We start from the raw sequence: 26,066 nt of genomic DNA on the forward strand, positions 1-26,066 counted from the left end.
CGCTGCGGCTGATGAGCCGATCATGACATGGGCTCATCACATCACCCAGACCCTTCTTGGGATCGGGGGACAAGATCCTAGATGATAATTGGCCATTGTTCAGCGCCCCTCCCACGGCCACCGGCATTGCATGGGTTAGTCCCTGAGGGCAGAGGAGTTCCGCATGCGGACAAGTCACGCGACCTTGACTCATATTGATGTGATCTTGGCAATATCCATCCAAGGGCTAGAGCCTAGAGGTCGAGACGCGTCGAACGTTGCGGGCGCTGCTGTTGTAATGCGGTGTAACTATCTTTTTGGGCATGGACGTCATGGAGTTACACGAAACGGATCAACGGACTGACAACGATCGAAATTTTGCGGAATTCTTATCACATTCTGAACCTTGATGGCTCCGGACCCTGATGGTCCAAGATGTTTGCTGCTTTTAGAAATTGCCGAAACTCGCCTGATTACAATTCCATATCATAAACTCCAAGTGGGAATAGTGCCAGTAATAAGAATGGACAAATCAAAGAGGCAAACGCCAGACTCCTTCGACAGTACCACTACATCATACGCTTCCATTCCTACCCGGTATCATCGTTGACAGACCACACTTTAGGCTGACGACCAAAACAGAATAGACCATACCTACGCCTGCAAAAACCAAACTTATCTGTTGTAATACGTCTGATGTTCCTGCCGCGTACTCATCTCCGCCCGGTCATCCGGGTCCGCACTGAGCTCCTGAGGCTCCTGCGGCGGCGGCTCGTGCCGCACCTCGGCCGCCGTCGGCTGCGGTGTCTTCTGGTCGCCCCTCGCCGGCGTGTACTCGGGCAGCGGCGGGCTCACCCCAGTAGCGACCTGCACCATGCTCACCTGCGGCATCCACATGTTGCCGTGGGCGTCGTACTGCGGCTGATTCAGCAGCGTCGTCGTCTCGGGGAAGTACGCCTGCTGCGGTGGATACGACGCCGTTGACGATATGTTTGTGAGCGTCGTCGTCCCTGCCAGAGCCGTCGGTGTCGTCGTGTATGACGGCTCAGAGGGTAGCTCTACCGGCGGGCCCATGTGCGGCGGGACCGTGTGCGCGGACATTGGATGCGGAGACATTGGGTGCGGTGACTGCGGATGTGCGGAGAGGGGAGGGGGCGTGAATGGAGAGGGACCGTATGGTGGTGAGTAAGGCGATGCCGCGGGTGGTGACCACGCTTCTGACATGCTCTGGGCGTGATATACGTGGCTTGGTCCTGGCGGTGATGCTCCAGTGTGGAATCGGTCTGATCGTCGCTTACGGACCAGGAAGAAGCATCCCATGGCGATGGCGCCGACCAGAACTGCAGCTCCTATCGCGATGCCGATGATGGCACCCGTAGATAGACCTCCTGTGGGAGCGGGAGCACCAGTACTACCGACATCTCTCGTCGGCGTGCGGCTCGGAATACTGGCCGTGAGCGTGATTAGGAGGCTGACGTCGGTGTAGTCGAAACCTGCCGCCGGTGCAGTCTTTGTAGCGCCGCCGTTGCCGTTGCCTCCTACTACGGCAATGACTTCGTCCGGTACGGCGTACGTTGTCTTGTTGGGCTTGTACAACTCCCAGACAACCTTACCAGCATTCTGTTTTCCGAGGTCCGCGTTGTGAGTTCCCCATTGCCCGGGTGAATCGCAGTCTTGGGAGAGCGGAAACGTGCCGCCCGAGATGATCATCTGCGCACGGCCAGGTACGATGTTGCAGGACATTGAATGGTGAGGGTAGTCTCCTGTCCCGTTGCGGCCGATGGGGTACATCTTGATCCAGGTAAAGGTCGGAATCGAGAGGATGTAGAGATCGTCGAATCCCGCGCCCAGTACGCCTGGAACATTGGCGCCGCCGTACATGTAGCTAGAATACGTGTTAGGTGGGTTGCGAATAGTGAGTGTGGACATGAAGCAATGTACTTACATATTGTAGGACGACTGGTCTCCTGCCCAAGTTACGCCCGCGCAGAATCGTCGTCGCATTCCAGGAACATCGCCTGAAGCTTTCTGCGTGTACCACTTGCTGCTGAGGACATCATATATGAATATTTGGTCCATGGGCTGGCCAATGGTGGAACTTCCGTTGCCAGCCAGATCCTGTATGCCCCCAAAGTAGATGAGCATTCCACCATCTCCAGCGGGGATGTAATGCAGACTGCCCTCTGCGCGTCGTACATTGTCAGGGCTATGTTACTGTTAGTTTGACGTGTGCCCTCGCTTGGCCAAGGTGTCACTCCTTACCCAGTGTTGTTGGAAAAGCTATTGGTATCCATGGTATATCTAACCAAGCCAGTCGTCGCGACTGGGGGCCCAGTGCCCCAACCAGGAACGGAGGCGTTACTTAACCATCCGCCATAGTAATATGCTTCGCCGCGGGTATCGACAGAGACTCCTGCGCCATAGCTTACCTTTGATATCGAAGCTCCTGTGCGAGATGGTCCAAAAGAATCCCATTGGTTATTCAGAATATCATAGCCGTATAGGTTGAAGGGCATGGGCGATTCCCCCGCATTGCGTTCCCCGCCAAACAAATAGAGTCGTTTGTTAACACTGTCAGACCAGAGGGCACCACCGGCGACGTTAGGAATTGATCCGTTCTTGGAGAGATTGGCGTAAAGAGGGGGCATGCCCGAAGCTGTAGATGAGGACAGATCTTGGTATAGAAGCCATGTATCTGAACATGGTGTTAGTGAAAACTGAATGTTGCCATTGGATGAAAAGAAGACGGGACTACAACTGTGATTCACGGAGTGACCTACTTGAGTAGTTGGCGGGAAAGGATGAGAGTGGATTCCAATTTACGAGGCCGCCATCGATGAAGAGCTTGTTATCAACCACGGCGGTCTGTTGCCCAAAACGACGGCAAAAGTCGTTCACCGGGTCATTCTGCGCCAAAGCTGACGGCGGGAGCAAGGACAGGGCCAGAACTGTGAGCAAGGGGCTGGAGAATGCCATTCTGTGTCGTGATCCGCGATCCGTGTTATCCTTCCGCCAGCAGTATGTCAATCCTGATCTAACCGCGGACCAGGTTCCTGGTGATACTCGACCCTCAGTCGGAACGGGTCGTGCGCATAGCGTGATTAACTGAGCAAAGGGAGAAGAAGGTCGACCGATTAATCGAGATCTCCCACTTTGATGTATGTCTCGGGAGGTAGAGTGGGCTTCTCGAAGACCGCAAGGCAATGATCGTCTGGTCTGTGACCTCGGTCTGAACAGTGGAATGGAATAAAATTAAGGAATTCCTAGAAAAGGTGAGATGAAGAGAGTGAAAAGAAGGTAGTGATGGCAGATCAGTCTTGACAGGACTTTGACCATCGGTTCATTCGAGGACGAAGAACGAAAGGAGAAGGAAAGCTCAAACAAAGAGAAGAACGGGGGAGGGGCCTCTCGAAGAATGGGAAAGATAGAGAAAACAGAGTTCGGGCTTGTCAACATGTCGACTTGTTGACAAGCACCAGCGGCAGCGTCAGAGACATTTCTGATCTGCAGCGTCCGGACCAGGCCGGATCCAGACGAGCTGGCGGGGGCTCCGTTCCAGACCAAAGGCGGACGGGTGAGGGAGCTGGACTCCTAGTCCGAGGTCTGAAGCGCCACAGCATCGAGATGGTTCGCTTTGCCACACACCCGTTGCTCTGGTCTCCTGCTGAAGTTCAATCCAGAGGTAGAGCGGATGATGCGTGATTAACGAAGCTTTGCGGTAACCCCAAGCCGGTTCTTTTGGTGGACTTGCTTCTTATGTTGGTTGCATCTTCATGCTGGATAAAATACGATAGTTAGAAATGCCACTTAGAGCATGCCATCCTGTGTTGAAATTATTAGCAACCTTTGCCGTTGGCGAGACGGAGACAACTTGCAGGTATCAACTGTGATGAGCCAGTGAAGGCCCGGCACGCCGGATTTACAGGAGAACTCCATGGCTTCTGCTAACATACAGCACTGATCCGTAATCTGCTAGAAATCGATGCAGAAGCATGGCGAAATGTAGCGTATCGGAGACAATGGAGAGTGGCAGCACCAGCTTGACACGAACACGGCGGAGGATGTTATGTGGAGTTGGACGGAAGGGGGAAGCGCTTGAGCTTGGCTTGTCCTGACTTGAAATGTAGACCCAATGAGATGGCAGAGTTAGCGGGACTTGATTCAGCTTGCCCGAGACTAGTCTCCTCTGGGTTGGAGACTTCAGCAAGCCACATGGCATTTGAGCCTGCGTTCGCATGCAGGCATGGCAGGGCTGAATGAGGAGGGGCGCTGTCAAAGGAGGCTTGCGGATTCGTATGTTAGCTGGGCATCATGTGAGAGCAGAGGTGCTGGCATACGAAGAGCAAGTCATCGAGCAAAGCAGACGCAGAAGTACGCGTCTTGGTCCACGTGGAGTTACGAAGCACAGCAATGATTTTTAATATTTGAGGCTGGAATTTCCACTGCGAGGATTGGTATATATCAGCACCGCTCCCCAACCTCAACGTTCGTCTGACCTCTCCCAGCCGATTGGTTGTTTGCGCGATATACAGTAATAACTTTGGTACCTGCTTCCTTCAGGTAGCCCTAGTTTTGTTCCGCCAAGACATTATGGTGCCTTATTTATGGACGGGGGGTATTTCGGGGGCGGAAGTAACGCGATGTAACAACTCCCGTAACTGTTCTTTCAACCCTTCGTCCTCCGGATGGTGCTGCTCAACGACCTTGAAGGAGGCCGCGCTGTCCTCCCGCGAGCCCTCTCCCAGGAGACGGCGAATAACCTCTCCAGAACGCTCCACATCTGGGAAGCGCCTCCTATCGTCCCAGCATCGCACAAGCGCCTCGACTGCAGTCTTGACATCGGAAGCAGATGAGCCCTCTCCAACCCAGTGACCCTCTTTGAGCCCAAGCTTGAGATATCTCGACACTGCCAGTGGCTGAAATGCCTTGGCCGAGATGATCAAGCAGAGACCACAGAGACCCGGGCTGACAGGTAAACCGTGCTGTCTCTGGAGAGTAAAGATGCTGTTGATAAAGGGAAGGAGGTCGACGAAGGGCCGTAACCTGGGAGGTTTGGTGAGGAGCCGAGATAACACAAAAGTGATATCCTGATCCGCGTTGTGAATGAGCTGAAACCCCTTCTCCCCGTGCTGAAGTAGAAACTGCAGGTAGCGCTTCAGGCTCTGGAGATCTTCCAACCGTCGAATAAATGCTCGAATTTCCCGTTGGCGCTTCGGTGGTAAAGAAGACGTGGTGGGCCTTCGTTGGAGCAACCAGCTCAAAAAGTTTTCATCGTCTTGAAGCGTGGTCAATGGAATTGCGTTCTTCGAGGCAACCGACTTCAGATTACTCCAAGCATCATCCTGATGCAGCCTTTCCCCTGGTATGCGATTCTGCATTTGCGGACCGACTCGCGAGTCGCCTTTCAGAGCGGCCGTCATGATGTCAAGATCTGTGACCTGCCAATGCTGGTACCAGGGATGGCTGACGCTGACCTTGGCGAACTTTTCGCTATCGCGCTGGCGTTTATACTGAAAGTGCTTGATCCGTTGCCATGTGGCGTCGACAATGGAGTTCTGCTCCCATTTCTTCCTCTGCGATTGCATCTCATCTTTGTCGTACGGCCGTGCGATTGGGTTGTCCCAACTGTCCAGGTCGAGAACCACCTCTGGCACCTCGAAGGGCCGCCATGAGAATGGAACTATCGGTTCTGCCGGCCTCTTCTTTTCGTGAACACGCGGCCGTTGTAGCCGCGCCAGCGACGGCGCTGTAGTGTGAAAGCAGGCAATCGTTGCACTTCTGCAAGGGACGCCTGCGGCTCTCAGTGGCCGCATGGCTGAGGTGTATGACGATTCAGTCTCTGATAAGCTTCGGTCACCTTCAGAGGCTATTCACGGACACGTGAGCGTTGCTCAGAAAAGTCGTCTGATTTTGGGAAGCCGCATATTGAGAGGGGGCGCGTCGAGGTAACGAGATGCAAGGGCACTCTCGGCGCAGGGGTGTTGGGACAACGACAGGGATGGCCCGGCCGCACAGCCACGGGTGTTTCTTGCAGGAGTCCGTTACCCGTATGGATCCTGCGGGGGAACGGTGGTGGGTCGATCTATTCTTCCGACCTTCAGCCACATAGGCCATACCCACCAGCCACATGTGTCGACAGGCTGTGGCGGTGGTGCCCTTCGGAGAAATATCGGTCGAGTCGTACTTGAACACCCATTGTCGTCCCCCAATGAAAACCCACTTCTTCGTCACTTTACATCACATCACCATACAACCACCAAAATCATATGCATCACGATTCCTGAACAACTCACATTTACTTATCTTGCGACGGCAATAACTTTGACGATCCGAAACGTATCCAGAATGCCTCCTTCTAAGAAGAGAAAGACGAATACGGGTACCGCCGCCAAGGAGGAAGCCAATACTGCAGCGCCAGCAAAGTCTGTCGCGCCTGAAGAGACCGAAGCAACAGAACCTAGCACGACCACGGAAACCGCACCCGCGACAGCAGAAACGGCAGCAGCACCACCACAGCCCACACCGGAAGATGCCGCGGCAAAATCACAGGACCGCGTGGCCCGCTTCAAGGCCCTCAAAGCCCGCGCCAAGAACTCGTCCGACCAGAATCTAAAGGAGGCGACACTCGAATCACAACGTCTCGCATCAGACCCCAGCCAGCTGACGGCCATCCACCGCAAGCAGGCCGTCGCCTCGCAAAAGCTGCTCAAAGCCGACATTGAGGACGCCGGCGGCGACTTTGAGCGGAAGCGCGCCTGGGACTGGACGATTGACGAGAGCGAGAAGTGGGATAAGCATGTGAAGAAGAAGGAGGCGCATCGCGACAACAATGCATTCCAAGACTACACTGCCGAAAGTAACAAGGTGTACAAGCGCCAGCTGAGGAATATTGCCCCCGACATGGAAAAGTACGAAAAGGACAAGATGGCGGCCATCGAGCGCGCCGCTGCTTCGGGCGGCCTCGACATTGTCGAGACTGAGGACGGAGAGCTCATCGCGGTGGATAAGGACGGGTCCTTCTACTCAACAGCCGACTCAACCACATTCGCACAAAATAAGCCAGACAAGGCGGCGGTGGATCGGCTGGTGGAAGACCTCAGGAGGGCGGAGGCGAACAGACTCAAGAAGAGAAAGGACCGCATGGCACAGAACGGCGACGATGGAGATGTGACGTACATCAACGAGAAGAACAAGCAGTTCAACCAGAAGCTGGCGCGCTTCTACAACAAGTACACTGCGGAGATTAGGGACAGCTTTGAGCGAGGAACCATGATTTGAGCGCTGGCGTTTGGGATAAATTGAGATGCTCTCGCATTCAGGAATCTGTTTAATGTGTCTGCATAGTACGGCTAGGCATTTAAAGAGTAACGGTGTTGACCGTTCGTTCCTTGCAACTTTCATCCCATCGCTTTTCCCCGTTGCCAGAATATACAACCGAATAGTACAGAGCTTATACCCCCTCTCAAATCCATTCCCGTCACCAGCCAGCAAGCGCCCGCCTAGGTCGACGGGTCAGGTCAAATTGGCTGGGCGGTGGAATGGCTATTGGTCAACAACCTATACGCCAACCAGCCTACTCGACGACAGGCTTAGCGAGTACCCGAGCTCGAATCCCAGCATGAGCACCAAGAGATGTAGCCACACCGGTAGTGAACTCTTTTTTTGTGTATGGATTGATTGAACGCTCCGGGTTTGGCTTACGAGAACATTGGGAAGATCTACTTGATATATTCTGAGATCAAGGTCGGAAGATGGCTATTCAATCCACTTCAAGGCTTCGCATTGTGGGATGGTACAGTCTATGGCATACTACAAATACAATTTTCCCATGCACTAGATTAGAGCATGGTTTTCCTCCAACCCTTGGTTGCCAGCTCCTCAAGCTCGGGAACCTCAATCGGGCCCTGGACCTTTACATCATCAAGTGCTTCCACTACCGCTTCCGCGACGGTCTCAACCGGCAAAGGCTTCACGCCGCTCGCACCCATGAACCCGCTCAACACGCCGCCCGTCAGTCTGTTGAACAGGGCACCCGCGCCCGTCATGGCGGCCAATGGCAGCGTGAACTTCCTCGAGCTGTCATACATGAAGGGCGGCCGCGGGAAGATGCCGCGCATCCGGGGGAACTCGCTGGCAATGGTGCTCTCGGCCTCGCGCTTGGTGGTGATGTACCGCGCGGGCAAGACGGGCGCCCCGCCGGCGGCGGAGACGTAGACAAAGGCCTTTGCATCCTCGGCGTTGGCCTGCTTGGCAAGGGCAATGGCGCTGTCGCGGTTCATGACCTCGTAGGAGAACTGATCCTTCGGGTTGGGCGGCTTGAGGTCCGCCCCGGGTCCGCCGCCCGGCTCAGCGGAGGTCTTTAGGGGGTCGACGCCGCGGTCTTTGACGGGGGCGAAGGCCTTTTGCAGGCCCGAGACGGGGGACTCCTGGCCCGAGACGACGCCCTTGTAGTCTGCTTCGAGGAGGATGCCCATGCTGTGGACGACGAAGTCGGCGCCCTTGAGGAGGGGCGCGTAGGTTACTGGGCTGAGCATGTCGGCGCGCTCCCAGGAGACTTTGTGTGACCATTGGGGAGGGGATGGTGATGAGGTTACGGCGGACCATTTGGGCTCGCCTGAGCGGCTGGGGAAAAGGACGTGTTAGCAGAGACGAAGGGAGAAACATGAGAAAGGTTCACGAGGAGAATGAGTACCTGATGGATGTGACGTCCCAGCCCCTGGCGACGGCATACTTGCAGATTCTCGACCCGAGGAAGCCGTTGCCGCCGCACACTACGAGCTTCTTCGCTACGGCTGAGGTTGACATGATGAGAGTGTGAGTGAGATGGACGGGACGATGTGTGAGATGAAAGTGACCGAAGCAACCAATTGGATGAGAATCAGCACTAATTGGAGGGGACAAAGTGCAGTGAGACGAAAGGAGAGAGCGAGCCGGATCGACGGTGATGGAGTCAATTGAAATGCCGACCGGGTTCGGCGCTAGCTGATTGCCAGTTTTCTTCCGAAGGTGGTTCGATGCCGTTCCGGACGCGGATGGAAAGCTCAAAAAAGTCATGAAATCATCACCCGTCCGGAAGCTGCCCCCAGCTCCAGCTCCCCAGTTAAAACCTGCCAGGGGTCCTTCCCTATGATGCAGGCTGAGATGCTGCAGGCGCAGCACCAGCTAAAGAGTTGCAGCTAGCTACAGGGGTTGGAGGGGCAGCTCTTCCCCCAAGCTCCCCATTGGCTCGAGGTTCGATGTGCGCGATGGCGGCTGCACCTTTCACTGTTTCCAACTAACCTTACCTTACCTACCTTACCTTGGTACTGCTCAGCCTTGAAGATGCTCCAGAGATCGGAGATGACTTCGTATTCCAAAAAGCAGTCGAAATAAATCACAGAAGTGTGACAGTACTGCAAGATTATGAAGCCCGAATCATTCTGTGTTTCTGTCGCCATTGGATGGGGAGTCTGCCATCTGCCTCAGTGGTGCTCACTTCGTTACCCTTCACACAAGGAGATCGACGCTCGATAGCAATGCCTGAAGTCTTGTAGACCGCTGCGCCATGTATCTAACACTGAGATGATCGAGGTAAGAACATCTGGGAACCTTGTGGGCACTCACGTAGTGCAAAGAACATTAAGTAGCTGAAGGTAAGGTAGGCACAGCTCAAAGGGTCTCTTCGGCAGGGGCTGACCCGAGAGACGGTCGGTCATTGTTGGCTGGTACAGTGGATGCCCCACTTCAAACTTTGGCGTAAGGCTGTCGACGCCAGGAACCATTTTCTTACCATTTCTTGCCGTCTTAGCTTGCGGTCCATTTTCGACAACACCCAAATCTCCCCACTACATCCTCACAAACTTACTCACGCACTCTCATTGGGCATTGATCAGAACGCATCGCATCACCCGAGCAACACTTATCTAACCCATCAATATGGCGCCGCCCAGCAGCCTCGGCAAACGCGTAAAGGGTACACAGATTAAACGACCCTTCATTTACGGCACGACCGCCCGTCCCTTTGACCCCGAATCCAACCCCAAGCCGGAAGGCGTACCGGCAGACCACACCCATTCATGGGAGGTCTTTGTCAAGGCCATCGACGATATCGACATCACCTACTGGATTCGGAGAGTGCAGTTCAAGCTACACGAGTCCATTCCTAACCACGTTCGCAGTAAGTTGTCCTTGCACCGAGACCTGGTGCAATCGTGCGCTTGCTGAACCACCACTCAGTGATCGACGGCGAGCCGGGCAAACCGTTCCTTATCCAAGAGACCGGCTGGGGAGAGTTTGAAATCACCATCAAGATATACTACGCGACCGAGTCAGGAGAGAAACCTCAGACGTTGTACCATAATCTGCGTCTTCACCCGTACGGACGGACCGACGCCGAAAAGGAGCAGATGCTGCGACAGAACGACGGCGAGATCCGCGCATGGGCCTACGACGAACAACTTTTCAACGAACCGTACGAAGCCTTTTACGAAGTGCTCACCTCTGGTGCTCACCCCAAGGGCCACCCAGTTGGCAAAGGAGGCAAAGGCAAGAACAAACCGATCCCGGCCTTGCCAGAGAAGACATCAAACGTCCAGGTGGCGTGGGAGCGCAGCGCACTACTGCCCGCCGTTAACAAGCCTGGCCAGCCGTTCAGTCTCGAGACCGAGCAGATTGAAGTGAAGAAGCTCAAGGAGGCCGAGACCACGGCCAAGGGAATGGCCAAGCAGCAGTTGGAGATTCTCAAGGAGAAGGAGGCCCAGCTGGCTGCGCTAAAAGCGGAGAACGCTGCTGCTGCTACGGCCGGTTAGGAACCGCCCAGTGTAGCAGCTAGAAGACCTGCTCGTAAGGTGGCAGTCGCGTCCCATCTGCTTGCCTTGTCCAGGGACAAGGAGAGGCTCGAACGCGTCAAGGCAGAGTTGGAGCTCATCAGCCAGCGTGTCTAGGAGCACAGAGCCTACCAACCGTCTAACGACACGGTGTTGACTCTGCGTCTGGCATTCTTATTGATATCGGTTGCATTTCTCTTGCAAACTCGGTCCAACCAGGATTACTTTTGCGCAATGTATCGAGATCAACCCAGGCTGCGAGGCGGCGGCGATGATGCGGAAGACGATGAGATGGACTGTGCCAGCTCGCCCATTCGCCATCAACAGGGAAAACGCTTTAGAACACCAAGCCCCAGGCGTAACAACAACAACATGGACACCGCCATGACCGATGGCGAACAGCAGTGGCCAGTACAGCCTCCTGGAGCCCCGAGATGGCATCGAGATGAGAACGACTTTCGGAATAGGCCAACCCGGACGTTAGCGGCTGGCGTCGCGGGCCCGACTAACCCTCATGTGGAGGTCAATCATGGTTCTGGGAGTGGCACACCGGACACCGGACTGGGACAAACATATTGTCTCTTCCACTCAAACTACTCCGCGTCGGCGCGCTCCCAATGTCGACTGGTACCGAACAGTAGCCTTGAAGAGATGTACAACTGCGGTAGCCAAGTTCAAGAGCCTGCCCCACCGACAAGGGTCGACGCAACCGCAGACACGATGTCGATGCATTCTCAGACGGGCAGGGACGAGCGAGATGTACAGATGTGGGACGATGATTGGAGTCAACCTACGATGCTGAGTCCTTTGACGTCGCCCGGCGTACAGGTGGGAAAGCGGAAAGCATCACCGGAAGCAGAACTGCCTGAGAAGAAGAGGTCAAAGGACGAGGGTCCGAAAGGTGGGCCGGAAGGTGGACAGGGCTATCTCTGACCGCAAGGCTAGCACCAGGCATTCATACATACCTATATTCATGACAGCGCAGATGGCAGGGAGCCTTGCTTCGACTGTGGAGCTACAAAACGAGCGATAAAAGCACGGTCCGGCGGTGAACAAAAAGTTATATCTCACATGCAAGATGGAGCGGTGTGAACAACGAGATGCATAGAAGATGGGAGTTTTTGATTTCTTCAGGCATGCCTGATTTTGACATGCGTCTAAGCGCCATGAAACTCGTCTTATGAGCCAGGGCCTGAAATAGTAACTTTGATCGCAAGTGACACAAAAAATGGATATCCACGATATTTCCGTCTTCCATCAAACGGCCTTCCTCCTCTTTACAATCAAGTGTGATGTTCCTAGCAAAGCCCAATTCCCTTCTTTCCCACGTGTTGTACACACCAGCTCTACCCATCCGATCCATCGAGGTGTTCGGTGGGGATGATTCGCGATAAGATGTTTTAGAAATAACAAAGGGAAAAAAAGTTGTGATAGTTGTGATGTGGTTTGTATAAATCAGCCCGCCTCGTTGGCGAGCTCTTTCGGGGTTGTAGTATACCGATGACTTTTATGACTCCGAGTTAAAACAGCCGCCCTTTTTTTCTTCGTAAAAAGGGAAAAATCAACTGTTTGGTCGTATCGTCATCGTGTAAACTAGAGTGGTTGGTTGGCCTCTGTCTTCATCCCAACCCGAGAATCCAAAAATATAATCAGAGTGAGGCCGTGTCTCCGATTCAATCCCATTCTTTTTTGTATGATACCCGGTATCCCCCCCGTGTTTCCCTTTCAAACGCCATGTGATATGTACACATTAACACTAATTGCAATATGGACAAATGGCTGTGCCATTGTCGTCCATGGTCAAAAAACCAAAAAGCTGAGGAATTCCCCTGAACGCCATGCGAGGAGGAAGTGATGGAACAGATGGAAAGGAGATGCAGTCCAGCAAAGTGGATGTATGGTGAGTTTCGCACAATTTGTACAATCACCTGTGGTAAGCAGGTGATCTAAGTTGATGCTTCGTAGGCCGGGGGCGGGACGTCTTCCCGCTCGTCCCAGAGGTTGGGGTGGCGGCTCTTCTCATCGTAAACGCGACGAGCAATTTCGCCAGCCATCTTCAAGATCCAAGCCTGCTCATATACAGATGACGGCTCGGATGGCGTACCCTGGCGCGGCTTCTCCACGGTAGCCTTCTCTTTCTGGGCTTGGGGCGCAGCAGCGGGTTCGGACTCGCACGCGGTGTCCAGTTTGATAGGCACACTAGGGCTATCCTGGGGCGCCGTGTAAAAGTCCGGCTGCAGAGGAGGTCGAGAGGGCAGCCGTGTCCGCTCCATCGGGCTGAAACGAACCTTACTAGGAGTCGATTCTGCCAGATTTGCCAGGGCTTCCTCCTCCTCGATCTCTTCAGCAATGGAGCTGGTCATGAGAGGCTCAGTCGAAGGACCGGCGACAGACCCAAAGTCGGATGCCGTTTCTGAGAAAGTCTCGCTGCCCTCGGGAGTCTCGCCAACTTGGCTCTTTGAGCGTCGGAGGTTGACCACCCTCGTCTTCTTCTTGCGACCAGCGTACGACTTTGACCGGATACCTGCTCCCAAGGACAGACCAGTAGTGGCCGAGCTGAGGCTCACCATTGACGGCCTAGAGGGGAGGTGGCCGTGAGCGGCGCTACCGGTATCGGAGAAAGTGTACGTGGTAGAAGTTCCATGGAAGGAGTTGGTCTTGGACAAGCTGGGAGTTGCTGTCGGTGGCGTGCTCGTTGGCTCAGACACTGCAGGTCCAGTCCAGGCACGGAACACGACATCACGAATGCCCGGCGTGAACAGAGAGAATGTGCGGTGGGAGTCGTTCAGCGCAGCTAGTCTCAAAAGGTTCTTCTGGGAGAAGAGCGACTGGACTTCCGGGCCACCCTCGAGAGATAGTGAGGAAACCTCGTTGGCGTCGAGAAGGTTACCGTTCGCATCGACGGGGTCCAAGGGGGGGCTCGCCAAGGGGTCGACTTCGGCTTCTTCTTCGTCCTCGTTGGGTGCCTCTTCCTCCTTTGGCAGAGCATCGGGGCACCACAAGCGCAAAGACAGCCTGTGAATGATGGCGGGGAGCTCGTCCATCATCAAATTCCTTAACTGGGACTCGATAGTGCGCTGTAGATAATCGCGCACGAAGGGGATCGAATCAAAGGTCGAGGAGACCTTGAGCGACTCGAGCGGATCATTGCGGAAGACCAGGGTCAACCCCTTTTGCCGTGAGAAGACTAGGATAATGAAGGCTGAAAGCTTGATCTCGGAGAGAGTTATTGACAGCGGAATAGTAAGACCCGACGCGGCGGCTAGTGGTTGCGGCGATGTGAACCCCGGCTTGGACGACAGGTAGGTGTTCATTGGATTTGCCTATTTGTTGATATATTAGTATTGCTATGACGCACGTGCATTTTGGGGGGCTGCCAAAGGTAGTAGCATGGGACGCGGATCCCGGCCAGGTAATTTCGACTTCAATGCAAGCACGCGGGTAGTGAAGAAATGTTTGGTGAGGGAAAAACAAACGCCAGGATGATTTGGGTAACGATAGCGGGAAGCATCCGAAAGGATAGAAATGATTGTGGTTGGTAAAATGACGATGTTTTCGGGGAGAGAGCATCACTGGGTGCTGTCTCGGCTCTCCGATGGGGGGTCCTGGGGCATTCCAGACACTGGTATGGAGTCATGATCGCGAGGCAGAATTGAGCTGGCGCACTGCGATGACGACTGGAACGGAGAATGATTCCGAACTCGAGTATGTGATGTCGTGATGTGGGCATTGGCGAGCTCATTGCGGCGGCGGCTGCGAACCCGAGCTTCGCCCCGGGAGTTTGCGTGCAGGGAAACACCTGCGGGATGGCGAGGTGCGGAAGAGGGAACGAAAAAAAAAAAGCGGCATACCTGAACCCTCGTTTTCAAGGTCAAGAAGGCGTCGCCCGAGTAGCACATTTTGAAAATACCACGGAATCGATCTTCGGCAATGTCGCCAATCTCTAATATTTCCAATTCCGGGGGTACGGAGCCCAAGTTGAATTCGGTAACGAGGATGTCATCGACGATAATCGGAGGCTTCGGGTTCTTGTTCAGAGCGGTCGTGAGCAGCTCTCGGGCGCGCTGGTAGAATTCTGCGTCGGCCGTGAGAGGCGACCAGTTGAAGTTGAAGGCCATGTTGAAATGGCTTTAGCTGCGGCCAACCATCGAAGGGCAACGTGATGCAGGCCGGTCGGCCAAGGGTCGATAGGGAGAGACGGATGAGTTGGTGATGTCAGGTACGATGCTTCGGGATCGATGACGAAAGGTTTGCGTTGATATCGGGGTCGAAGGCAGTACAAATAGTAGAAAGGACTCGTTGAGGAGTAGGTGCGATTAGATGATATTGTCCGGGGAAGAGAGAGTTGGATGGTCTGGGGAGAAGGCGGAGGAATAATGAGAGTGGGAGGTGTCGGGATGTAAGATCAAGCTTGTGGTGCTTGTTTGTGTGGTAGAGAGGCAGGCATGGAAGAGTGCGGTGCGCGGGAGGTGTGCGTTTTCCGGCGAATGACGCTGGTTGTATGTACGGAAGTACCTGGGTAAGGTGCCTATCTCCTTCTCCTTCTTTCGCTGTTCGGGAAGCAGAGGGAAGACTCGGAGCTAAGTGGTGCGTGCGGTGCCGGTGCAGCATTAGCGCGAATTTTTGCAAAAAATTTGTGACGACTGTTTTTTTCTTTTGCTGTTCCTCTTTGGCTGTGTTCTGAGTGGGTGGATGACCAGGTGCTGTGACAGATGCGACTCCCCTTTGCTGGGGCTGGCTCCTGCGAGTGTCGCGTGTGGTGCGGGAAAGGGTCACTGGGTGGGGCCACCCAGAGGCAGGAGCGTGTGAGCGTCCACTTGAGCGCGTCCCAGCGGGCCAGCCTTCCTTGAGAAGGGTCGGATGGGCACTACCTTCCCAGTACCTCAAAGTACTCCCTCCAGCAAGTACCTACCTCCATTTCCTCACCCCCGAGAGGACTCCAGTTTCCCACTGCAACGGCCTGCAGCGTGACGGGCGCCCCAAAGCCACGGTCGACTCCCTTTGAAAAAGGAGGAAGGAAGAAAGTGGGCCCACCCTCTCAGTGCACCTAGGTGCCTTACTCCGTAGGACTCAAGTGTCAAGACTCCAGAGTTCGCTGCAACCTCGCCCTGCTTTTGCGTGGACACACTGGATATTCACACCCACTGCCACACTCTGGGCACCACCAACGGCTAATGATATGCTATGCGCCGGAAGTACCTAGTGCCGCTAGCCTGGTTGCTTCATTTGCATATTTGCTTGTGAAGTTGCAACTGAGCTGGACCTTCGCAGATGAGCGGTTATGCGAGACACCCGAGGACCTCTCTTCGGCCGCCCAAGATACCTTACGGATACCGAATGCCATCGAAAGTCCCGAGGTACGGTACCGGTATCACGAATGACCACCTTGAACATCAAAAGATGCGCCAGCCGAAGCCTGCACCAAGCCACCGGAACCAAAAGACGGTGGACGGTTTAGAGTTGTACCCTCGTTTCCACAAGCGCGGCGAACCATCTGGGGAATCGAATCAAATCGAGTGTCCCAAAGAACTCTTCAGCAAGATCTGAGCTGGCCGACATTTCAGCCCTTTGAATCCTGCCCTACCTTAGTCGGGGTTGAAAGCCCACTTGCAAGGTACCATTGCGTCTTTTTGCTCTCTGGCTGTTGGTCCGTTGCTGCCCGGTGCCCATCACGAGCGATGGCTTGTCAGCAAACATGGGACGATATCGAAAGACAGGTGCTGGATGTGGTCCGACATCAGGATACTCTAATGCGAAAAGCATAACCTGACAGCCAGAAGTTCTAATAATTGCCAGAAAAGCAGGGCCTTGCTTCTTCTGCCTGTTCCTTTTGGGAACATGCGCGTGCATGAAGGTTGGATTTGGCAAACAAGATGACATGGTCTTATCCAATCCATCTGGAGCCATGCGACGAGGGAATCCGTTATATCAGCATCCACAATGATGCACCTCGGTTTACAGAGAGGCATGAACAATCCGTACGGAGTCTAGCAAGTCTTGTCGCCGGGCCGGGCTGAGCAGGGTTGACTGGGCAGAAGATCATATCATCAACGGCGCTCGAATCGCTCTCGGGTCCAACATCCTGTCCGATTTGCCGGTCAGTGCCCCCATCCCTGACATGACTGATCTTACCTTATTCCTGCCTGCTTCTAATTATCAGGTTTGCTCCCATTCTCTAGAGTCTGCCATCGCGTGTCTCCCGTCCAATGTCTTGTTCTCCTTGAACTTTCCCCTCCTGGCCTCCACGGACCTTGGGACCATCATTCCTTCAGCCCCAGGCCCTTGAACGCTTCTCCGCAATGCTCCGCTCTTCGGGAGAAAGGAGCCAACGGGCGACGCCAGCCAGGAAGAAAACGACGGAATTGCGCCCTGGGCTTTCTGAGCCTCCAGAGTTCGATCCACCTTACCTTGCTCTACGGAGTGCCTTAGGTAAGCAAGTGTAAGGTATCCAAAGATCTCCCGCCGGGCGGGGTAGGCGCTGACACGAAGCGGGCAAGCCGCGAACCTGCTCATCCATTCACGCGCTGCATAGGCCAATTTTCGGTCCAGCTCCGGCTCAGTCCGGCCGAAGAATCGCGCGTCGCCAATACTGCACCCAATCGTGCCCTGTTTCCTTTTCCCCTCTGGCGGCATTGGATCAGCATGGGGGGCTTTAGCTCGATAGCCGCACTCACGTCAAGCATGTGGGTTTGACGCGCGCGCCGTACCAGTCATCGCAAGCATTGGATGAGGAGTTCCTGCTAAAACATCTGGGTCCTCTGGAATCCTGGGTTCCATCTCTGCAACCGCACATTGAAGAAGAAAATCAACCTCTCACAAGATTCCGGGGTAAAAACTTGTGTAACACAGTAACACACCCTGCGGTGCCTGCGGTAGCTTCCTGTCCAACGCTCTCGTCAAAAGGTCCAGAATCAGATATGACAGATGAGCCGCGACTTGCTGTAACTTGTGGGAGGAGTCATATTGGCCACCCCGTCGTCAGCCTCTCCCGCCCCAGGGAAGTTGCCTGTCGTGGCTATCTGCTACCGTTACGTTGTTACCAATAGTGTCAACGAAAAGTAGGAACTCACAAGCTTACCCAGCAGCCAGCGCCAAATCAGCCAACTTTTCTGCTCCACACCCGAAGCGGAAAGTCTGTCGTCATCCCGGGATACCGCTGGCTTCCAGAGGACACAACAAAGGTGCAGAAAATCACACAAAAGGGTGCGCCTTGTGTAGCACAGAGCAACAAGCAACCAAATGGAGCCTCGTCGCAATCGCTCCCTCATCGGAAATCCATACTCTAACCAAGGGGAACCATAGGAACGTGGGCAGGCAACGGTTGCGCACTCATTCGATACTCGACTTTGGCTACGCTACCTTAGATCAGACAACCACGAGTCGGCTGACAACGTAGACTGCCTACCTACCGTACCTTACTCACAGCGCTCCGGTTCCGTCCTCTCTTTGGGAACCCCATCCGACCAATCTCACGTGCTCTCCAGCGTTTATTCACCCGTGAGGTGTGTTGTTACTGCAAAGGCACCGAGCCAGATCAGGCAAGAGCGGAGAGGCGGGAGCGAGAGAGAAAGAGAAAGAGGGTTGTTGGCGTGAGACACCTCCAAGTCACCACCACCACTCTTGGGGAACTGCGCTTTGCTAGACCACTTGCTGCTGCCACCAGTTGCGGCAGGCAAGCCATTGGATCTTACCTTAGTTCAGCTGGGAAAAGACACATTCCTTCCAGAGTACCGTACCGCCTTCCTTGCCTCTTTGCAACTCGCTATGAGAATCTCTCCTCTTTTCACACAGACATCATCGCTTAATACGGTCGCCTTGTGAAGACATCTGGACGCCTTACCTACTATCCGCCTCGATCCAGCCGGTCGCTACCTCAATAGCAGACTCTAGCAGCTCGCCAATCTTCAGCCTCTCGTCCGTGTTACAGAGTCTACTACACTCGTTGCCAACTTCAGGCCTTCAATCTCCAACACACAAGCCTTGCTTCATTCCGCTTTCCTCATCATGGTCAAACTACTGATGCCTCCCACATCGATCAATACCAAGCTCAGTGTGAAGGCGGTTGCAGAGATATCGTCCAAAGATGTCCCCAGGGAGCATAGCCCAGCATCAGGCAAACTCTTCAATATGGGAGTGCTGATATCGGACGAAAATGTCCATGTTAGCCCCTGGACACACGCCATTTATGTCGGCGAAGGTGCCGCCAACGTTCTATTCATCCCGTTTTTGCATACCAAGTTTGCGCGGCAGGATAACAAAGACAGAACCGAAGACGACCTGTTGACAAGTGGGTTTCAAATGTCTTATACAGCCCCTGTCCTGAACTGCCACTAATCTCACTCTTAGAATACCTCTTGAGAGTACCAAAGCAACCAAAAGGTGGCGACAAACCATTCTATCCGCCAGAAGAGCAGTGGTCTTATTTCTGGGACACCATTGCTCCTCTCTTCACCTACCGCGCGGATATACTAACCGACATGAAATATGCATTTCTCCCAAAAGACGCCATGAGGCACATGCAGAACGTCCTGGATGCGTTGGCTAAAGCTCCGGCCGGAGCCAAAAAGCGACCCACCAAGTTCGAACACACCAAGATCATGGAAACAGATAGGGCCTGCCTGATCGAAAGCATGCGCGCGCGGAGCGCCGACGAGCGCGTAGTCGAGTTCAAGCCAAAATGGCTCGCCCAGTCACCGTCCGCGCCGAAGAACGCCAACACATGTCGCTGCTGCGCACTCGCGGCCAAGAAGTTCAAAGACAGCAAGGACGCCGGCAGCAACCCGCGGTACTACCCATGTCCTCTCTGGTTGGATCCCGAGAGGCAGACGCTCAAGGGCAGGGAGGATGTGCGTCAAAAGGCTCTCTCCAGCTTGTTCCAGTATAGCAGCGCTGGAGACAACAAGCACGCCTCGACCCTGTACGACCTGCTGAAGAAGACGACTATCCTTACCTTGTTGAAGAGGCATCAGACCCAGAAGGATCCCCGCGGACCCCTGAACGCGAGTAAAAACGATGAGGAGTTTAGTATCGCTATGACGTTGCGGGACTGCTCCCTCTACATGCGATACCGCCTCGAGAAGAAGGGCTTGGAGGAGACTGTGGTTGCGGACTCATTTGAGGCCAAACTTGCCGATCTCGACAAGAAGAACGTGTCCTGGAAGTTCCAAGAGTGGCAGGAGAAAGAGCGCGCGTTGATCGACGAGGGCTGGTATACCGGGCGCGGGAAGATGGTGAACTGCGCTCTCCAGGGCTGAAGGACGTCGAAGCGGCTGTACAGTAGTAGTGTATTTGTAGCGAAGCAAAGCGTAATGTAATTTTTGCAACATCACATCCGACAATTCATCCATATAACCTTGACTTGCGTTATCTTCCATTTGAATCAATGATGGATTGAACAATTCGTGTCTCTAAGGTCAACTATTATTGACCGTCTGTGTGACAATTCTCACGCCCCCGTCCTCATGACCCGTATCCACAAACGCCATCCAAGACCAATAAAACTATGCACCCTTTACGCCGTACACATGCAAATTATACCAATATGTTCTTAAATACCACCAGCCGTAAAGCTCAAAAGACTACCTGTCGTCAACCCAGCAACGAGGCACAAGCCCATGAACCCGCCCGTGGCCTCACGCTCGCCGTCCTCGACCCACTCGCCCGCGGCCATCATGCAGCTGGAGCCTAACCATCCGTTGGTCAGCCCAAAGAAGAACTGCACGACGACCAAGTAGAAAAAGTCGCTGCTGACGACGGCGCCGCGGCCGCCGATATTGCAGAGGAGGTAGAGCGGCAGGAACCCGATGCGGGCGAGGCTGACGCCGAAGAGGGCGGCGGGCCTGTGGCGTAGGGAAAAGGGGAAGATGGTGGCCATGCGGCCGGACAGGTCGCCGAGGTTCCAGGCGAAGAAGGCTAAGGGGATAAAAGCGGCCGGGCGGAAGAGGATTCCCGCGGGGGACTTTTCGTCGCCCGGGTAGCGGACGGATAGGATCTTGCCCGTGAAGACGGGGAAGAACATGGCGACGGAGAAGCACATGAAGATGGCGCCGGCGAGCCAGTGGAGCTTGCGGAGTAAGGTGAGCGGGGAGACGACCTTGCGGGCGGCGCGCTCTGCTTCTTCGACCGAGGTGAGGGATTCGGCGAGGGTGTTGACCATGCGGGCTTCGATGATGCGGTTGTGGCGGCGGACGAGGGGAACGAAGGCCAGCAAGGCCGAGACGGAGACCACGACGGCGGCGAGGAAGTAGACAAAGGCGGAGGAGGACGAGGACTTGATGTCGTCTTGGGCGGTCGTGGAGTTGGTGGTGTCCTTTTCGGGGACGACGAGGACAGTGATGACCTGCGCGATGGGAGGGAGGACGCCGGCTACGCCCTGGCCCGCCATCAAGGCCTGCATGTACTCGGGCCGGCCAAAGGAGGCGGCGAAGGCGAAGGCGCCGTTTTGGATGAGACCCGTGGCCCAGGAGCTGGAGGCGACCATGAGGAGGATGAAGGCGAGGTAGGCGCCGGGGGAGACGTCGAGGGCGAAGGAGGTGGAGGCCGTGAGGAAGGAGAAGATTACGCAGTTGAGGAGGAGGGCGAGGTTGATGCGGAAGGGGTAGGAGGCGGCGTATTGGATGTTTGTGAGGATGAGCATGGCGGTGAGGTTGGTGAGGGTCGAGACGGTAAGGATGGCGGATTGGAAGTTCTGGGAGATCCAGACGTCGGACTGGAAGCGGACTTGGAAGTAGGGTGCCGCTGCGAGGAACATGTTCCTGGATAGAGAGAGTGCGTGTTAGCCATCGTTTGCTGTGTATCGCGGGAGTAAGAAGTGAGTGAGGACTGAGGTCGACGTACCAGGCCCATAGCATCGCCATGCCTAACCAGGCGAACATGATGTACTCGGTCCACGAGAACGGCACCTCCTCCGGGTCTTCTTCCAGCGTGGAGCCGTCGAGTTCCCGGCCTTCCTCGGCGAGAGGCTCGTACTCTTGCCGGTCTGGCTTGTGGTGCTTGCCCAGCAGTTCCCTGATGCGCTCCATCTTGTGTTTCCTGTCTTGCCGTCGGTATGTGTAGGCTGGTATTGAAAGATGGCGATCGAATTTAGCTTCCGGCCAAAGCTGTCGAGGTCCGGGTATTCGATTGCGGATTCGTCGCCCGTAACACAGATGAGTTGAGCGGTCGCGAGTGCAGTGCGTTTTCAAAAGAACAGCCTGCGTAGAGAGAGTGACCGAAGCTAAGGGTGTGCAGGTTCGTCGTTTAGATTTCCTGTCGGTATCCGTCCTCCCGTTCAAAAGGAATCCCGAATGCGCCGGCTTGTGTGGGCTAGTCGAACAACGACCGAGTTCCCTAAAGCTGTCAAGCTGTACGGGTATCAAGAGGTCGCACGTGTAAACAGGGCGACTCAAAGGGACGTTGTTGACGTTGGGGGAAGAGTAGAAAAGAGACAAGCAATCATGCGCCGCGTTCACCGGATCGCTGTCGTCCACTCAGATGGGGTGGAGAAGTCGATGACCACGCGCCGAGCATCTACAGATCTGGGCACCTGGGGTTGGTCGAGCAGGGCACCACTCTCAGGGCGTGGGGGTTTGATAGGTGCTGATTACCTCAGCGAGATCTTGCGGGCTGCCAGGCCCAAGGCGGGTCCCTGCGCCTGCGGTGATACAAGCTTATTCCTTAGGCGCTGGAAGTCCATTACCTGCACTCTTACTTTCACTTGCATGCTTCGACGACGTTGACTAATGGCTTGATGTTCTCGGAACGAGTCCCTCAGAAAAGTAGGACTTGCGCACGTATGCAATGAACCTGAATCATCGACATCTTCCGAACTGGACACTTACACAAGGATCTGACTCCTCAGCCTTGCCCGTCATGCTGTCAATGGGCCTAAAGGAGGTTGGGTGTTCAACGGAAGGATTCTACAGTCTGACACGCATGAGCGGCATCGCAACATGACAGCTTCAGGTCGTTCCCGAAAGCGGATCTCGAATTTAATATCCAATGAGATAGTTGCTGCCACGGCTTAAGCGCTTCACCGGAGCCGGGCTTGGAGGACTTTATCTTGGTGCCTGGCCAGTACCCCGTCCTCTGCACGTTGCATCATGCCCCTGTCGGCCGCAGTCAAAGTTCCCTTTTCGTAGTGAGCTGAGAAAATTGGGGTGTAGGAAAACAACTACTATATGAATCCAAGTTTCCGAGCTCACTACGTACTTTAGGTGAGATGTCATTGTTAAGTGATGCTCGTTGGAGAGGAAAAGTCTCACAATGCCTGAAGTTCGTTTGACTGGTGAAAGGGGAGAGCCTCTCGTCCCTCTTCTACATCCACAAGATGGCGGTCCGCCAGGGCGTCGAGGGAATTCCCTAGACCAAGACGACACTCATGATGTCAAAGATACGGAGAGGTGATTACAGTCCCCATTGCCCATGCGCCAGAACTAGACCTCGGGCTAGGGCACAAATACCACAAGTCAGGCTCCCTGTCAGATACTAACCTAGGCCAGACTCAACGACCAAACGACTCCCTACGAAGTGTACGAAGGCAAGTTCAGCTTCAGAGCTATCCTCCAAAACACACTCAAAGCATGGAGTTTCCATTCTCTATACCGTCTCTTCTATAACGTCCGCGACTCGATCCGCAACCAAACAAAGGTCGTCATCTTCAAGAACCGGCCCATGGCCCTCCTCGCCATCATGGTCCACGTCCCGCCCCTGGTCGCCACCGCCATCATGAGCCACCTCATCTACCACGAGTACTGGATCGGCGCGGATCTCACGCCGAACCGCGAGTGGGATAAGTCGGCCAACCTGTTGATCCAGTTCGCCGCCAAATTCCTCGAGATCATGATCATCGGCTCCCTCACCACCATGATCTTCACCTTTGTCCGCCGCGAGGTGACGCTCGGCCAGGGGACCCCGCTGGCGGCTTTCTTTGCGGGAAACAGCTTCAGCTCGCCCGAGTTCCTGTGGTCCGACGAGATGACGGCCATGCTCCGGGGCCGCTTCTCGACCGTCTGGAAAAAGGTCTTTTTCGTCTCCTTCCTCGTCATGTGCTGCGTCCTGGCCGTCGTCGTGGCGCCCGCGACGGCCACCGTTCTGACGCCCCTCAACGACTGGTGGATGATGGGCGGGTCGTGGGTGTACATTGATAAGGCCGGCGCCGACATCTTCCCCCGGACGCTGACGGCGGCGGACACGGTGGCCGGCGACGTGTGCGATAGGGCCGGCAACCTCGACTGCCCGTCAGCCGGCTGGGACTCATTAACGCATCTCGTGAGTTACCTTCCGGACCAGGCCATCCTCAACGTCACAAAGGGATCGTACATCCGCATCCCGGCGCTCTTCCCGCTCGCCACGCCGGAATCGATCTTGCAGTTGTCCATGTCCGTTCGCGAGCCCGGGGTGCCGCGCGGGTGGGCCGAGTCTCGCATGACGCTGCCTCATCGTGTGACGGGTGCCACGTTGGCTGCGACGACGATGCTTTGGCAGGATGCCCTTACTTTGATGGATCAAAAGGAAAAGAAGTACTACCGCGGGTCAGACTATCGGTACTCGACGTTCCAGGAGCTCGCGTCCATGGAGACCCGATGTCGAGTTACCATGGTCGATGGCAACAACACCACGTCCAGTGTTCGTGGTGGTCCTGTCAACTTTCCAGAAGTACGGAACGAGGCCTCTTTTATCAATAACACTGATATTATGACCCTAGAGAACCCGGCAACGCAAGCTTTCTGGACAAAACTCAACGACACGAGCCCCCAGATGTCCTTCTTTGACATTGATCACAAGGGAGACCTAGCCGCCAACATCTCCATCGGCGCCATAATCTCCCTCCCACGCCAAGGAGGAATCGCAGTCTACGGATGCCTCACAGACGCAGAATGGATCGGCGCCAACACCTGGATCAACATAGACAACCACGTCTGGACAGACGGCTGGCCCTTCCCCGTGACCTGGAAACCCGGCAGCCGCAAAGTCCTCATCGACACCTCCTTTGCGAACCTGACCAACGCGGCGGTCGACACCGAGGGCACCACCGTCTTCCAGCGTCTCGCCACCTCGGCACGGCTCGTCGACTCTCCGCTGGGCCTGCCCTGGACCGTCGGCCACGTCGAGACGCTCGTCAACGCCATGCTCGCCAACGGCATGTCCCGCACCGCGCCCGCCGCGAAACCCATCATCACTCTAAAAGACGCCGACGGCGCCTGGTGGCGCAACTTCTTCCCGCGTACGACGCAATTCGGGTTCCCCGAGTCCGGCACGGCGTTTGACGTGCCCGAGGACGTGAAGCTTGCGGCGCAGAGGCTGCATTTCCGCGGCGAGATGAAGGGATTTGCTTACTCTGCTGGGGACGATACTGTCAGATACTCCATGGTGGGTCTGTTTGTGTACTGTGCCGTCGCGGTGGCGTTCATGGCGTGGAGTCTTGTCGTGGGCGTCACGAGCAAGAGCTGGGAGTCGACGCCGGAGCTGTTGGCGCTGGCGATGCGGAGTCCGCCGCCCGGAGACGAGAAGATGCCGTCGAGTATTTTGGAGGATACGAGTGCGTTGCGGGAGAGGTATTGTATTGTCGCCAGCGGATCGGATGTGCTGCTTAGGCCGATGGATGGGTTGGAGGAGGTGCCGGAGGAGATGAGGGTGAGGCCGAATGTTATGTATAGATGATTGGAGGGAAGTCTTGGCTAATCGCCTTCAAAAGTGATGACTTTGATCACTCATGTGCTTCCTGCTCAAGGCTATGTGCTCTTTGCACTGTAACCGCTGAAGCGAGTCTCCTTCTGCCCGTGATAGTTCCGCAACCCCTTTTCGGTCGGTGGGAGCCATCCCTTCCGTACGTGTTCTCGAATTCCGATGGTCTCAGTACCTTCAACTCTGTCTCATGACTCCCGAGGTCGTATGGTGGTCCTGACTAGTATGCAAGATAAATTCGGGAGGTCGGCTCGTTACGGTTGCTCTCGGCAATTACTCTTTGATGTACTGAAACTAATGTACGGGAACTGATGTAAGTTGGCACTGTCGGCACTATAAGCTCTCGATTGATTAGCTTGCTTGTGTTTCTCTCTGTGAAGATATTCCTGGAGGTCATTAGTCTGGGCCCAGTACTCTGTATCAGATGTATGCTGACCACGACCTAATCTACCGTTCCAAGGATTGGTTTCGATTCATAACCCTCATCACTAAGCATTCCTTCTTACTTTTTTTCTCTTTCTTTCCGGGCTATTCTCTACATGATAATTTACAGAAGCCCAAAAGGCTAGCAATACGATTAGTGGTGGTATGAGAAAAGGTGCATCGGCGGATTGTCTT

At 55.0% G+C, this 26,066-nt stretch overlaps 10 protein-coding genes across 10 annotated transcripts; 5 read left to right on the top strand and 5 right to left on the bottom strand.

Annotated features, from left to right (window-relative positions):
• Positions 1 to 654: 654 nt before the first annotated feature.
• Positions 655 to 2,955, bottom strand: BDZ83DRAFT_750441 (cell wall anchored protein; the record flags this gene model as incomplete). Its single annotated transcript, XM_060513915.1, has 4 exons — positions 655 to 1,864; positions 1,925 to 2,185; positions 2,242 to 2,674; positions 2,760 to 2,955. 4 exons carry the CDS (start codon positions 2,953 to 2,955, stop codon positions 655 to 657), a joined length of 2,100 nt encoding a protein of 699 aa, XP_060366995.1.
• Positions 2,956 to 4,577: 1,622 nt separating this feature from the next.
• On the bottom strand, positions 4,578 to 5,792 carry BDZ83DRAFT_718129 (uncharacterized protein; the record flags this gene model as incomplete). The annotated part of the gene is made up of 1 exon (XM_060512031.1): positions 4,578 to 5,792. The coding sequence occupies one exon, from the start codon at positions 5,790 to 5,792 to the stop codon at positions 4,578 to 4,580; it is 1,215 nt and encodes a 404-aa protein (XP_060366996.1).
• Positions 5,793 to 6,324: 532 nt separating this feature from the next.
• BDZ83DRAFT_573600 (SYF2 splicing factor-domain-containing protein) lies at positions 6,325 to 7,257 on the top strand (the record flags this gene model as incomplete). Its single annotated transcript, XM_060504630.1, has 1 exon — positions 6,325 to 7,257. The coding sequence occupies one exon, from the start codon at positions 6,325 to 6,327 to the stop codon at positions 7,255 to 7,257; it is 933 nt and encodes a 310-aa protein (XP_060366997.1).
• Positions 7,258 to 7,817: 560 nt separating this feature from the next.
• Positions 7,818 to 8,784, bottom strand: BDZ83DRAFT_573509 (NAD dependent epimerase/dehydratase; the record flags this gene model as incomplete). The annotated part of the gene is made up of 2 exons (XM_060504621.1): positions 7,818 to 8,601; positions 8,672 to 8,784. 2 exons carry the CDS (start codon positions 8,782 to 8,784, stop codon positions 7,818 to 7,820), a joined length of 897 nt encoding a protein of 298 aa, XP_060366998.1.
• Positions 8,785 to 9,649: 865 nt separating this feature from the next.
• On the top strand, positions 9,650 to 10,892 carry BDZ83DRAFT_232174 (yeats family protein). Its single transcript, XM_060501816.1, has 3 exons — positions 9,650 to 9,683; positions 9,767 to 10,135; positions 10,195 to 10,892. The coding sequence occupies exons 2-3, from the start codon at positions 9,895 to 9,897 to the stop codon at positions 10,764 to 10,766; spliced, it is 813 nt and encodes a 270-aa protein (XP_060366999.1). The 5' UTR covers positions 9,650 to 9,683; positions 9,767 to 9,894; the 3' UTR covers positions 10,767 to 10,892.
• On the top strand, positions 10,893 to 11,781 carry BDZ83DRAFT_232163 (uncharacterized protein). The gene has a single exon (XM_060501815.1). It carries the CDS (start codon positions 11,019 to 11,021, stop codon positions 11,715 to 11,717), a length of 699 nt encoding a protein of 232 aa, XP_060367000.1. The 5' UTR covers positions 10,893 to 11,018; the 3' UTR covers positions 11,718 to 11,781.
• Positions 11,782 to 12,730: 949 nt separating this feature from the next.
• On the bottom strand, positions 12,731 to 14,902 carry BDZ83DRAFT_573474 (mitochondrial distribution and morphology protein 34; the record flags this gene model as incomplete). Its single annotated transcript, XM_060504618.1, has 2 exons — positions 12,731 to 14,107; positions 14,636 to 14,902. 2 exons carry the CDS (start codon positions 14,900 to 14,902, stop codon positions 12,731 to 12,733), a joined length of 1,644 nt encoding a protein of 547 aa, XP_060367001.1.
• A 3,886-nt stretch (positions 14,903 to 18,788) lies between these two features.
• Positions 18,789 to 20,038, top strand: BDZ83DRAFT_750448 (inositol-pentakisphosphate 2-kinase; the record flags this gene model as incomplete). The annotated part of the gene is made up of 2 exons (XM_060513916.1): positions 18,789 to 19,071; positions 19,131 to 20,038. 2 exons carry the CDS (start codon positions 18,789 to 18,791, stop codon positions 20,036 to 20,038), a joined length of 1,191 nt encoding a protein of 396 aa, XP_060367002.1.
• Positions 20,039 to 20,331: 293 nt separating this feature from the next.
• Positions 20,332 to 21,805, bottom strand: BDZ83DRAFT_573581 (nucleoside transporter; the record flags this gene model as incomplete). The annotated part of the gene is made up of 2 exons (XM_060504628.1): positions 20,332 to 21,538; positions 21,621 to 21,805. The coding sequence occupies 2 exons, from the start codon at positions 21,803 to 21,805 to the stop codon at positions 20,332 to 20,334; spliced, it is 1,392 nt and encodes a 463-aa protein (XP_060367003.1).
• Positions 21,806 to 23,027: 1,222 nt separating this feature from the next.
• Positions 23,028 to 25,424, top strand: BDZ83DRAFT_750450 (uncharacterized protein; the record flags this gene model as incomplete). Its single annotated transcript, XM_060513917.1, has 2 exons — positions 23,028 to 23,164; positions 23,264 to 25,424. 2 exons carry the CDS (start codon positions 23,028 to 23,030, stop codon positions 25,422 to 25,424), a joined length of 2,298 nt encoding a protein of 765 aa, XP_060367004.1.
• Positions 25,425 to 26,066: the final 642 nt, after the last annotated feature.

This window comes from Colletotrichum acutatum (genome assembly GCF_030867785.1).
Source record: "Colletotrichum acutatum strain CBS 112980 chromosome Unknown BDZ83scaffold_28, whole genome shotgun sequence".
NCBI classification, from domain to species: Eukaryota; Fungi; Ascomycota; class Sordariomycetes; order Glomerellales; family Glomerellaceae; genus Colletotrichum; species Colletotrichum acutatum.

Bases quoted from the DNA above. Each gene is read 5' to 3' on its own strand.
- BDZ83DRAFT_232174 (XM_060501816.1), top strand. From the start codon at position 9,895: ATGGCGCCGCCCAGCAGCCTCGGCAAACGCGTAAAGGGTACACAGATT. The intron at 10,136-10,194 runs GTAAGTTGTCCT...ACCACCACTCAG, and splicing joins CATTCCTAACCACGTTCGCA to TGATCGACGGCGAGCCGGGC.
- BDZ83DRAFT_232163 (XM_060501815.1), top strand. From the start codon at position 11,019: ATGTATCGAGATCAACCCAGGCTGCGAGGCGGCGGCGATGATGCGGAA.